The 13,077-nt window shown below is 37.0% G+C and overlaps 1 protein-coding gene across 1 annotated transcript in view; it reads right to left on the reverse strand.

The window, feature by feature from the left end:
- Positions 1 to 13,077, reverse strand: part of HTT (huntingtin) — a 196,843-nt gene that overhangs the window by 163,031 nt on the left and 20,735 nt on the right. Inside the window, exons 9-10 of the mRNA XM_044681771.1 lie at positions 5,800 to 5,941; positions 3,238 to 3,416 (exon numbers count right to left, since the gene is read on the reverse strand). Of these exons, the coding sequence (XP_044537706.1) occupies positions 3,238 to 3,416; positions 5,800 to 5,941 (321 nt within the window). The remainder of the gene's footprint in view (positions 1 to 3,237; positions 3,417 to 5,799; positions 5,942 to 13,077) is intronic.

Genomic DNA, 13,077 nt, shown 5'->3' on the forward strand with positions numbered 1-13,077 from the left:
TGTTCACTTATATTTAGGTTATAGTAGCCTAAAATCTTTTTTTTTTTTTAAGAAATGATGATCTAAACCAGGGGTTGGCAGCATATGGCTCTTTTGAGGGCCAGATATGGCTCTTTCTGCAGGAGCCATAAAGTGCATTTTTTTTCAGGCGCTGTTACAGGAACACGCACTGTGAGCACTGTACAGTTCTCACGAAATTACATTTTTAAAAATGTGGCATTTATGGCTCTCACGTCCAAAAAGGTTACCGACCTCTGATCTAAACCAATGATGGGCAAACTTTTTAAAGAGGGGGCAAAAGGAAATGCTCATCTGTCAGTCTGTTTCTAAGGCAACTCTTTCAAAGTTTCATTGTACTGTATCCTACTCACTGTATTCGTCAGATTAGGAATAATGTTGCCTAGCCAAATAGAACATTTCAGGGGCCCACAGGCCATAGTTTGCCCATCACTGATCTAAACAGACATACTGATCTTTGTTTTTTTACATTTTCTTAAATGAAGTTTTTGAAAAATGAAGTATAAAGGGGCAGTGAGGTGTTTCAATGGACAGAGATTCGGCCCTGGAGAAAGGAGGTCCTAGATTCAAATCTGGACTCATATAGTTCCTAGCTATGTTACCCTGGGCAAGTCACTTAATCCCTTATTCTATTCTTTTGCTTTGGAATCGATACATGATATCAATTCCAAGATAGAAGGTAAGAGTTTAAAAAAATGTTTAAATGAAGTAGAAGTCTTTATATTTCTCTCTCTTAAATATAACATCTGATTTGGCCCAATGTTTCAGTCTTTCAAGAACTTATTAACTCTTGACTATCATCTTTTTTGGCCTACCACCCCCTTTCCAGAAAAAATATTACTTAGCCCCCTGGAAATTAATTTTTTTAAAATTTTAATAGCAATTAATAGGAAAGATAAATGCACCTGTGGCCATCACCGCTTCCCCTGGATCGCTGCAGCACACACTAGGGGGCGGTAGCACTCACTTTGGGAATCACTGATCTAGTGTGTCTTTCCAAGTTTTAGATCATTTACAAGCATACCAATAATGCTTTTTAACCAAGTCATTGATAATAATAAAAATATAAAGGCACAATGGATAGAGAGCTAGGCTCATGGTAAAAAAAAAAAAGAGAGAGAGAATTTTCATACATGGCCAAGATGTGGATTTCTTCTGCTTGACTATGCATATGTGAGTGGGGAACAGGAACCACAATTATTTTGTGTCACCCTGAAGGACTATAAATGTAAAAATCCACCAACCACATGTTAGGCCAACATTAGAAAGTCACCACATCTTATAATATATATATATTTCCAAATCCATCTAGATATCTACTGTACATTCTACATCTTTACACAAGAATAATGGAAGACTTTGTCAAATACTTTATTAAGACCCAGGCAAAATATAACTATAGAGTGTCCTGATCTACCGTTCTGTAACCATGTTTTAAAAAAAAGGAAATATGACCATATTTTAAAAGCAGAAAAGCAAACAATCGACCTCTTCTTTGGTAACAACTATGCCCAACTACATTTGACCCACCCTTCCATAATCGATTTCAAATCCAATGATTTGACCCACCTCAGAGTTCTTTAGTGAGCCAAGGCATTCTGAACTGGAACCCTTTCTGAGAGAATGGATGTTTCTATCAACTAATTTTGATGGAGTCAGGTCACTCCCTCATGATCACCACTTGTTTTCCAGATAAAGATAAAGAAAGGTAGGGAGATGGATAGATTAACAGATAAGGCATGTATTAAACTTTCTCCCTCTTCTCAGGCCTCCCTGTTCCCTGAGAGACAACAATATTGAGATTGGGTCAATTAATAACCCTACATAGCCTCTAATTGTACAAGTGAAAAAAATAGTCAATTGATTTGGTTAAACTTGATTGTTGTATTTTTATAAGAAACTTCCAGAGTCAACCCAGCCTTGAATAACCATCACTCTGATCAGTCAACAGCCATTAAATAAAATACCCCCAAGCAGCAAAAAGATTATGATTCCCTGAAGGCTTAGTGATGACTGGCATTTGTTTTAGCAACTCAACATTTTTAAATTAAGGTATACATATTGCTTGTTTAAATGCAATTCTACTGCACACTGAATAGACTCCAATATAGGGCAAACTCACTTTATTGTAATATTTGCTTTACTGCAGTGGTCTGGAATCAGACCCACAAATATCTATAACGTATGCCTGTATAAGAAGTCCTTATCTACCCATGGCCAACATATTACTGGTTTATGTGAGCTTCAGTCCCACATCTGTAACTATGTATTGGTAATCTCAAACTAGATGTATCAGAGACATCTTAAATGTCTAAATGAGGTCCTCAGGACCACAGCATGTCTAAAACTCTTCAAGTCCTCAGTTTTCCTCGTTCTAGCAATTGAGGCAGTGGCCAAATCTTGCCATATCTATTTCCACATCTCTTCTGACACTTGCCTCTGCTCATGCAGCAATGGCCTTAGTTCAGACCTTTATCAACCATTGCCTAAATTACTATAGCAGCCTCCTAACTGTGTCTACTCCAATCCATCCTTCTCACTGATGCTAAAGTAATTTTCCATAAATGCAAATCTGGCCAAGTAAATCAACCAATCAATTCCAATGACTTCTTATTGCTTCTAAGATAAGACTATTCTACAACCTGGCTCCAAACTGTCTTTCCAGCCTAATTAAACATTATTCTCCCTCACATACTCTGTAATCCAGCCAAACAGGCCTTCCTCTTGTTCCCTATACAAGAGGCACACCAACTGCCATCCCTAAATCCCTAAGCCTTTGTACTGTTAACTCCCATGTTTGGAAAAAGCATTATCTCCTTACCTCTATCTCCCAGAGTCCCTTTCTTCCTTTAACATTTAACATTCATCCTCTACATGAAGTTTTTCCAGATCTCTCAAATGTTAGTATCCTCTCTCTCGAATTACAATGTATTCAATTATTTTGCATATATTTGTATTTACTTACTTTATACTTGTCAAATATGTGTATTTTACATGTTCTTGTCTCCTCCATCTGAATGTAGCTACTTGCAAAAAAATTTTCTATCTTTGTACTACTCTCCAGAGTCTAGCAGAGCCTGCCATATAGTTGGTCCTTAGTCAATATTCTTGACTGACTAATCCTCAGTGTTAATTCACCTCACCCAGAACCTTCTTTGTTGGCCATTTACACAGTTAATATTTGCACTGCCATCATTATTTCAGAATCATAATGTTTACCTGGATGAGCTGATCTGTAGAAGGTGATATTTCCGTTTCTTTTCGTGTGACCCCAAAGCTCCCTTTCAAACTCATGTCCTTGACTTGCTGTTGGAGCAAGGGAATTAAATACCTCAAAGTGAGCAATACTCCAAGAATAAAAAGAGTAGAATGCTCCTCCTCAACAGGAACCAATAAGCCTATAAAAGAGCAAAGATGTTAACAAGTAATTAACAGCTTAACCATCCAACAGCTATGTTATTTTCAAAAAGAGAAGAACTTCCAAATACAGAAATATTCCATTTAAAGGAGGATATTCCGGGAGATCATTGTACACAGAGACTGATACACTGTGGCACAATAGAACATAATGGACTTCTCTACTAGCAGCAATGCAAAGAACTAGCCACATTCAGAGGAAGAATTGTGGGAGGAGAAACACAGAAGAAAAACAACTGCTTGAACACATGGGCTGAAGAGGATATATTTGGGGATGTAGACACTAAATGATAACTCTAGTCCAGCTACCAATAATATGGAATTAGGTATTGATCAATGATACATGTAAAATCCAGTGGAATTGTGTGTCGGCTAAGGGGTGGTGAGGGGAATTTGGGGGAGAGGGAAAGAACATGAAACATGTAACTAGGGGAAAATATTCAAAATAAAATAAAATAAAGGAGGTTATTAAAGCAAAAAATACATCCCTATTACTGTGAAAAACAGTGGTGTCAAACTCAAATAGAAATGGATCCTTCACGACATCATACTAACTTAGAAAAGCATAAATTAACATTACCTATGCTGTATTCTATTTTGATCTTGTTATACACATATTTCCCAATTACTTTTTTTTTTAAACCCTTACCTTCTGTCTCGGAGTCAATACTGTGTATTGGCTCCAAGGCAGAAGAGTGGTAAGGGTGGGCAATGGGGGTCAAGTGACCTGCCCAGGTTCACACAGCTGGGAAGTGTCTGAGGCCAGATTTGAACCTAGGACCTCCTGTCTCTTGGCCTGGCTCTCAATCCACTGAGCTACCCAGCTGCCCCCTCCCAATTACTTTATAATCTGGTTGAAGGTCAGAAGTTTTATGGGGCCATCCCATATGCGAGTCTGACATCACTCCTGAAGAGCACAATACCATGTGAATATCACTCAAAGTAACACCCATTTCTACTATGAGTCAATGTCTAGAATTTTCATAAAGGGGCTTCACCATACTTGCAAACTGAACTGAACTAGAGCTTCACATTATATTCTATTCTCTACCTAATATATCCTTCCTCACCAACTCTGCCTGTCCAATTCTTCCTCATCCTTCAAACCTCATCTCACTTTGGCAAAGGCCTTCCAGTTTTCTCAGGTGCAAGTAATAGCTCCATCACTAGAACAAAATAAGAATCTTGCTTATGTCCTTTCATTCTTTTACCTATCCAACTGGACCTTAATCTCCATGAAGCTGAGGACTATATGCCTTATTCTTCTTTGAATTCTCCACTAAACAGAACATAGGTCTTGAATACAACAAGCATTCGAGAAATATTTTTATTAAAATCCCCATTCTATCAACTGGGGTCTTCTACTACCATTATTTTTGACTACCCAAATTTAATTCAAAAAATAACTTTAAAATAGCTATTTGCTAAGCACTGATGTGATAACTATGAAATAAGATAGAGCCTTTACCCACAAGAAGGTTATAGTCTACAAGCTGAGAGATACCAGTGACACAAGAAGTAGACTACAATAAGGGCAAAAGAGAGACCTAGACAAAGTGTGCTAGAATAATTTGATGAAAGAGAAATTATTCTTAGCCAGGGACATCTGAAAACCTGGAGTCAAGGAAATTTTTCACAGAGTGGGTAGTAACATCTATGCTAAACCTTTAAAGAAAACTACAAGGAAAAAAATAAGAAAATATAAGCAGTGCCTCTCATGGAAACCTCCAAACTTTAAGTAATGCTGAAGGAAGCTAGAGAAATCATAAGGCCTTTATGAACGTTACAATGTGGTATCTACAAGGAGAAAGACTTCCTATGACTTCAGTAGCAGAAGGGAACTCTCAGAAGACAAAACACCAAAACCAAGAAGAAGCTATTCTCTGCCACTTTAATTCTGAATGGCCTGGGAGAAAACATGGCAATTCAGTGACTCTCTGAGTCATACAGCCAGTATGGGCCAGAGCTAGGCCAAGTCTTCTTGGATCCAAAGTCAACTCTCTACCTCTATATCATAATGCCTCTTCAGGTTTAATATTAACCAGTCAGAAAATGTCAGGGCTATGATCCACAAAGCTGGCTAAGTTTTCATAAAAATCCAGTTTAAGAGAATGGCTTTCATCATTAGTTTTTTCCTCCTACCTTTTCATTAACTTTTTTTTCCTTTCTAAAAAACTACAGAGCCTCTACTATGCCTCAACATTTTATTTTCACCCCTGGGTTAAATCTGGCCTTAGATACATCCTAGCTGTGTGACCTCGTAGCCCATATATGCATCTTCTGCCTTGGAACCAATACTTAGTATCAATTTTAAGACAAATGGTAAAGAGGTTTTTTTTTTTTTTTTTTTAATTTTCATCTTACCTAAAAGTACATTAAGTAACCAGGTATAAAAATACTGTGTCCTCCTTGAATGCTGGCAGATGCTCACTGCTGATCCAGCTGCTGTTCGTCGTATTGTAGGGGAACTTGACTTGAGATTTGCTATGAAAGCTTTTAATAAAACCTACAATGACAAAATTACAAAAAACTAAAGTAAGTTATATCAAGACAAAGGAATATTTTTCATATACTTACAGTTTTCCTGAAATTTGATGGAACTATTTCATCAATTCTTGAATTCGTAATATCAATACAATTATAACATTATTAAATGAATGGAAAATATATATATATATATCTTTATATCTTTTTTTTAATATCTTTATTAACTGTTAAAGCTGAAAAATGACATAGGTCATTTGATCCAACCTCCTTCATTTTACAGATAAGGAAAGAGGAAGAGGAGGGGAAGGAAGGGGAGGGAGCTTGCCAAAGGAAAAGCTAGGAACAGAGAATAAAAAGAAAATATGATTTCCTCACCATTCAAAATTCACATAAAAACAGTACTTTCATAAAAAACTATCATTGCAATTTAAATGTAAATTTATAATTATTATACTTTTACCCCATAACCATTACTTTGAAAATACAATTAAAGTTAAGAGTATATAAAGTCAGGCTTCTCTGGATTTAAACAGTCAAAAAGAGATAGATGGAGGGGAGGGAATGGGGGGGGGGCACACCACTAGGTGGCTCAGTGGATAAATGACCAGGCCTGGAAATGTAAGATCCTGGGTCCAAATCTGGTCTCCTACACTTCTGAGCTATGTGACCTGGGCAAGTCGTTTTCTGCCTAGCCCTTATCACTCTTCTGCCTTGGAACCAATATTTAGTATCCTTCCTAAGACGTAAGGAAAGAGTTATTGAAAAATAAACTTCATAAATGAGCCAAAATGGCATCCACTTATATAACAGCCACAATTTAAGCTGGTATCCTTAATTAACAATGATGAAGTCAAGCAATTTCTTAAAAGAAGTGGGGAAAAACACCTACCATGGTGCTAAGTACTATGCTGAGTACTTTATTAATATCTCATTTGAGTCTCAAAGCGGCCCTGGGAAATAGGTGTTATTATTATCCTCATTTTATAGTTGAGGAAACTGAGGCAGAGAGCAGGTAATGCAGAAAGTCATACAGCTAGTAAGTGTGTAAAGTCAAATTTGAAATCAGATCTCCCTAACTCCAGGCAAAGTGCTCTAACCAATGGAAGACCTAGCAGTCTCAGATAAATTTAATCAAACTTCTGCTAAATGCCTCATCATGGTGGAGAGCTGACCCTGTATTGTTGTTTTTAGTCTATTCTAGGGGGCCACAAGCTCTAGTTGGCCCTACTAAATTACAAAGTCTTCAATAGATAAATGGAACATTTGTCAACTAAGAGCTAGACAAAATATCTGCAGAGAGATTTATCAACAGTGAAGATGATCAACTGACAAATACATGAAAACTTTTTTTAGTCACAGGAATTCAATAAACCATCTACATAAAGAGGTAAGTGTTGCAGTCAGTATAAACACTTATTGTCTGCTAAGGGTCAGGCACTGTGTGGGGAGCTGGGGAAGCAAAGGGCAAACCTAGCTTCCAAGGAGCTCACGAACTAATGGGGGAAACAATGTGTATATGACTACACACCATGAACAAAAAAAACTGGAAATACTATCAGGAGACTGGCACTAGAACTGAAAGGGACAGGGAAAAAGTTCTTTTTGCAGAAGACAAGACTTTAGCTGAGATATGAAGAAATACAGGAATTTAGGAAGCCAAGATGAGGAAGGAGAGCTTCAGGGATAGGCAACAGCCAGAAACAGAAAGAAAAACAATCCAAGACAGGATGGTGGTTCCTTCAATAATAACAAAATCAGGAGAGGAGAATTTGTCAGGAAAGGTAATGAGTTCTGTTTTGGTACACGTTGAGTTGACATTATTTACGAGACATCCAATTCAAGATATCCAGTAGGCAGTTGCCAATAGGTAGTGTCCAAAACTGAAGGTCAGAAGAAAGATTTGGAGTGGAGAAATAAATCTGATAACCATCTACATAAAGATAAGAGTTGAATCCATTGGAGCTGATAAGATCAGCTGGTGAAATAGTATTAACAAGAGAAGGACCCAGTACAGAGTCCAAGGGGTCATCCATGGTAACAGGTTTGACACAGATGGAGATCTAGGTAAAGGTTGAAAAGGCTGAGGCAAACAGGTAAGAGGAGAACCAGGAGATAGCAGTGTCACAGAAGTCTAAAGAGAAAAGGGTGACCAACAGGGTCAAGGTCAAGGTCAAGAAAGATGGAGATAGAGAAAAAGCAATTAAATTTAGCATTTAAGGGGCTCATTAGGGGAAGTAGCAATGGCTCAGTGAATTTAGAGTCAAGCCTAGAGATAGGAAGTCCTAAGTTCATATCTAGCAAATGCTTAAGAGGCAAACAAAAACAGTTAATAGAAAGAGAATCTCTCCAAAGTTAGCAATTATTCTGCAAATACCAAAATTGATGGTCTTAATTCCAATTCTTAATCCTTTTCGACCTATTTTACTTCATTTGACACTGATAATCATCTACTCCTCCAAGACACTCTTCTCCTCTCTTGGTGTTCTTGACATTACTCTCCCCAAGTTTACATCTTACCTGTCTGAATGTTTTTTCTTAAGTTTCCTTTTCTATCTCATAATCTACACATCATACTCAGCTCTCAGTGTTCCCCAAGGTCCTGCCTCTCTTCTTCTACACTCCCTTTTTTGGTAACCATATTAGCCTATGGGATTAACTTTCATCCCTACACAGATGACCAATAGATCTATATATTCAATCTATTCCTTGACCTTTAAGCAAACATTAATCATTGCTATTAGACATTTCAAACTGAATGTCCCTATGAAAACATTAAATATGCCCTCTTATTTTATCTAGAAATATTTAGAAATGATATTTCCCTAATATAAAATGCCTTTTCCTGACTTCTAGTTTTAAAGGTAGGATAGGACAAAAGGCTCTTCTTAAAGAGACATAAGGATGACAACTAAAACCTCAACAAAAAATACCTCATATCTTTTTTAGATCATTTCCCTTTGAACTCCTCAAGTGATTAGGCTATGGAGAGCAGTGTCCTCTTCCAATCCCTGAAGCTAAGGCTCTCTGACCATCCTTCTCTACTGAGAAAAGATTAATGTACTGATCCTAGAGAAGCAGATCACTTTGTTTGTTCCAAAGAACTAAAATAGTCAACAACAAAACAGGGTAATTATTATTGTTCTGAAATGCTACATTTTGAAGTAACTGTATCTTAACCTTATTCAATATCCCTCTGTTATCTCAAATAATTTGAGGTCAAGTTATATGTGAGAGCACATGGGGAGGGGTCAATGGGGAACAGAGTGAGGAATTTTGGCAGTTGTGATTCCTCTTCCTCCAAACTGGAAATGGACAGACTATGGAACAATGATAAATTAAATAAAATGGTTTCTGGCAGACTTATGCCTAAAACAGAGTATGTTATTAATAATTTTTTTCTTCACCCTGCTGGAGATATTTTAAACTCCACATGTCAATACACACATATACATATACACAAATATATGAAAATACTTCTTCTTATGTACATACTTATAAATGTACCTGTTATTTTTTCCATTAGAATGTAAGTGCCCGGGGAATGGATTAGCAAAATGTGGTGTATGGTCATAATGAAATACTACTGCACCATAAGAAATGACAAACAGGATGAGTTCTGAAAAATCTAATAAGATTTATATGAACTGATGAAAATGAAGTAAGCAGAACAAGGAAAACAATGTATAAACAGTAACAAAAATATCATACAATCATTGACTGTGAAGGTCTAACTATTATTGGCAAAGCAAGTTCCCAAGATATCCACAAAGGACCAATGATGGAAAATGTTATCCATGGCCAAAGAATGAACTGTTGGAGTTTGACTGCAGATCAAAGCATGCCATCTTCCACTAATTTCCTTCATGAGCTTTTTTTTAGTTGTATGTGTAATAAATGTCTTCTGTCAGAGCATGAGCAATATAGAAATACACATTGCATGAAGCACTGGTATAACCTACATCAGACTATTTACCATCTTAGGGAGGAGGAAAAGGGATAGAGGGAAGAAATATGAATCCTAAAATGTCAGAAAACAATTGTCAAAAATTGTTTCTACATGCAACTAAAATAATTAATTTTTAAAAATAAAAAAAATGTAAGCTCCTTACCAGTAAGGATTGTTACACTCTTTATGTTTTAGTATACATGATAGTTGGCACATAGTAGGCATTTAATAAATGCTTGCTGATTGACTTGCTAGCTCATCTATACATATTCTGTGCAGCAACTAAAAGGTTATCCATTATTCCTGAAATGGATTCCCTCCTCATCTTCACCTATTATAATCCCTTTTTTTCTTTCAAATTAAGTTCAAGAATCACCTTCTAGGGGGCAGCTGGGTGGCTCAGTGTATTGAGAATCAGATCTAGAAACAGGAAGTCTAAGGTTCAAATCTGGTCTCAGACATTTCCTATAAGGTTCCTGTGTGAACCTGGGCAAGTCATTTAACCCCCAATGCCTAGCCCTTATCACTCTTCTGCCTTAGAACGAATACATAGTATTAATTCTAAGACAGAAGGTAAGAGTTTAAAAAAAAAAAAAAAAGAATCACTTTCTATATGAAGCTTTTCCCAATCCCCCAAACTTGTGCTCCCATCACCTTCAAAATTGATTTGGATTGTTAAGTGTATAGATTCTGCACATATTTTTTGTACATAATATTATCTCCTCCAGGAGCATATAGTACTCTTTAATGCCAGGGAAGGTTTCATTTTTGTCTTTTATATTCCTACTAGTACCTAATAGGCACTTTATAACTGATTGATTCTATCAAAGAAATAAAGATAATCAATCATGAAAATCCTTCGCATTTAATTCTAAAACCTTGAATCTACTAAAGTCTTTCCTTTAATTTCCAATTAGGTTGGTCATTCTTCTAAAATGACCACATTAGGCAGTTGACCTATTACTAAGGAAAACTTTGTTTTAAATCCTCAATACAGACCTATATCACTTTCAATGGTAGTTTTTCACACAATGCTATTTCTTAGACTGATTACTTTCTTTTATCTTCAAAACACTAGGAATTAGGGAGAACTTTACTGTTGCTGTTGTTCAGTTGTGTCTGACTTTTTGTGAACACATGGACCACAGTCACCATTGGATTTTCTTGGCAAAGACACTAGAGTAGTTTGTCACTTCCTCTTCTAATGGATGAAGACAAACAGACATTAAGTGATTTACCCAGGGCCATACAGCTAATAAGTATCTAAGGCCACATATGAATTCAAGTCTTCCTGATTCCAGGCCCAGAGTTCTATCCACTAAGTCACCTAGGTAGCTCCAGGGATAACTTACTTAGTGGAAAATTCTCCAAACTTTTTTCAAGGAACAGATTTGAACCAACCAATATTGAAGGATAGTCCTCCACAACTAAGCCAAAATTTATTTCCAGGGAACACTCTTAACTAAAGAAAACCATTCTGTGAAGTTCTCTAAGGACAAGAATAAGCATTTAATAAATGTCTGTCAACTGACTAACAAGTGTGAAGATGGGATTAACTCTACGCTGCCCATTTTTAGATTTAATCACCAAAAGTGTAAACACCCCACTTATACTTGAGTGGGGGAAGTCTGTAACCCAGGTGTGCAGAAGTGGGTGACAAATCAGAACCAAATGACTGCCCCCTAGGCAGTTCAAAGCAAAGCTTTAGCCTGTAATTAGTACACGTAAAATAGAAGGAATGCATAGGAAGTGATGCAAAAGAAGAGCCTTTAAAAAGGAGTTACAACTTCCTGTGGAGCTACTTCTTTGTTCTTCAAAGTTCCAAGCTCAAGTTGGACCTGAGACCTTGGACTTGGTGAGACTGTTCTTAAAATCTCTCCCTTTGAACTACCATGCAGTGAGTGAAAAAGGTGAAAAAGGCTGACTCCATCCTGTATTTTTCTGAAGGGACTCTTCTCTTGAGAGAGACTTCATGACTAAAGCCTTTGTTTTATTCATCCCTGGGCCCTCAGCCCTCAGCTCAAGGCTGAGGTCCCTCTAGCTGAGCATTAATTAGTCCTGCCTGGGTTGAGCCAGGGACTGGAGCAAAATACTTAGTGTGTTAGGTTAGATATCTTGCCCTATCTTCTCTCTGATTTTCTTACTTTCACTCTCTCTTCCTATTTGTAAATAAACTACCATAAAAGTCATTCTGACTTGTGTCTTTCATTTGGAAGTAAATCAATTCCTGGAGACCACCCTCTTGTATATTCAGTCCAACCATAATTTTTTGCCCTTTTTGCACAAGGCACCACATAGTCAAAGGGCATTCCAATTCCACATAACTGAGTGGGTTTTAGAATCCTAGAATCTTAGCATTGGAAGATCCTCAAAGGTCATCCATTCTATCCATACCAGGGGAGGAATCTCAGTACAATAATCCAAGAATGGTCATCTAGCATACACTCAGAGACCTCAAGGCATGGGGAACTCACTACCATCTAAATAGACCATTCCATATTTATACAACAGCTATACTGAGCTAAAGTCTTGCTTTTTTTTTTAATTTTTAACTATTGGTTCCTAAATCTACTCAGTGCTCTGTAAAGCCAAAAAAAGGAAAAGGAAAAGTGGTCCTTCTTTTAAACGACTACCACCAACTTGAAGAATGCTTTCATACTGGCCCCTCCGTTTTTTTTGGCTCTAGGATAACAGTCCTTCATTCCTTCAGTAGTTCCTGGGATATCATGGATTTAAATCTCCTCACTATCCTGATTACACAGAACTAAGCTTCAGTTCAGTCATCTGCTGACTATAGGACCTTGAGTAAGACACTTAATCTCTCCTAAACTCAAATGATTCTTTAGTCAAATGAGAAAGCAGAGTAAAAGGGTCGCTAAGGTTCCCTTCCGACTCTGCTTCTACAGCATGATTCTATACATGCATGCTGTTGATACAATGAAAAGAATGGAAAATTTACAAACTGTGCTAAATACTGAGAATGAAAAAAGTTCCACAGTTCTAATCACTATAAGAAAAATGAATGATTAAAGTGCCACTGTCCTGAACCATCCAAGCCATATCTTTGTTCGGCAAATGTACATTAGGTACCTACTATGTGAAAGTCCTCAAGCTAGTCAATAAAACAATCTCCTGCATATAGAAAGACTAAAAATAAGGACTAAATTCCCCACAACCAAAAGCTAGAGAGAATAAAGAACTGAAATTAT

Source organism: Gracilinanus agilis, chromosome 6 (assembly GCF_016433145.1).
Source record: "Gracilinanus agilis isolate LMUSP501 chromosome 6, AgileGrace, whole genome shotgun sequence".
NCBI classification, from domain to species: domain Eukaryota; kingdom Metazoa; phylum Chordata; class Mammalia; order Didelphimorphia; family Didelphidae; genus Gracilinanus; species Gracilinanus agilis.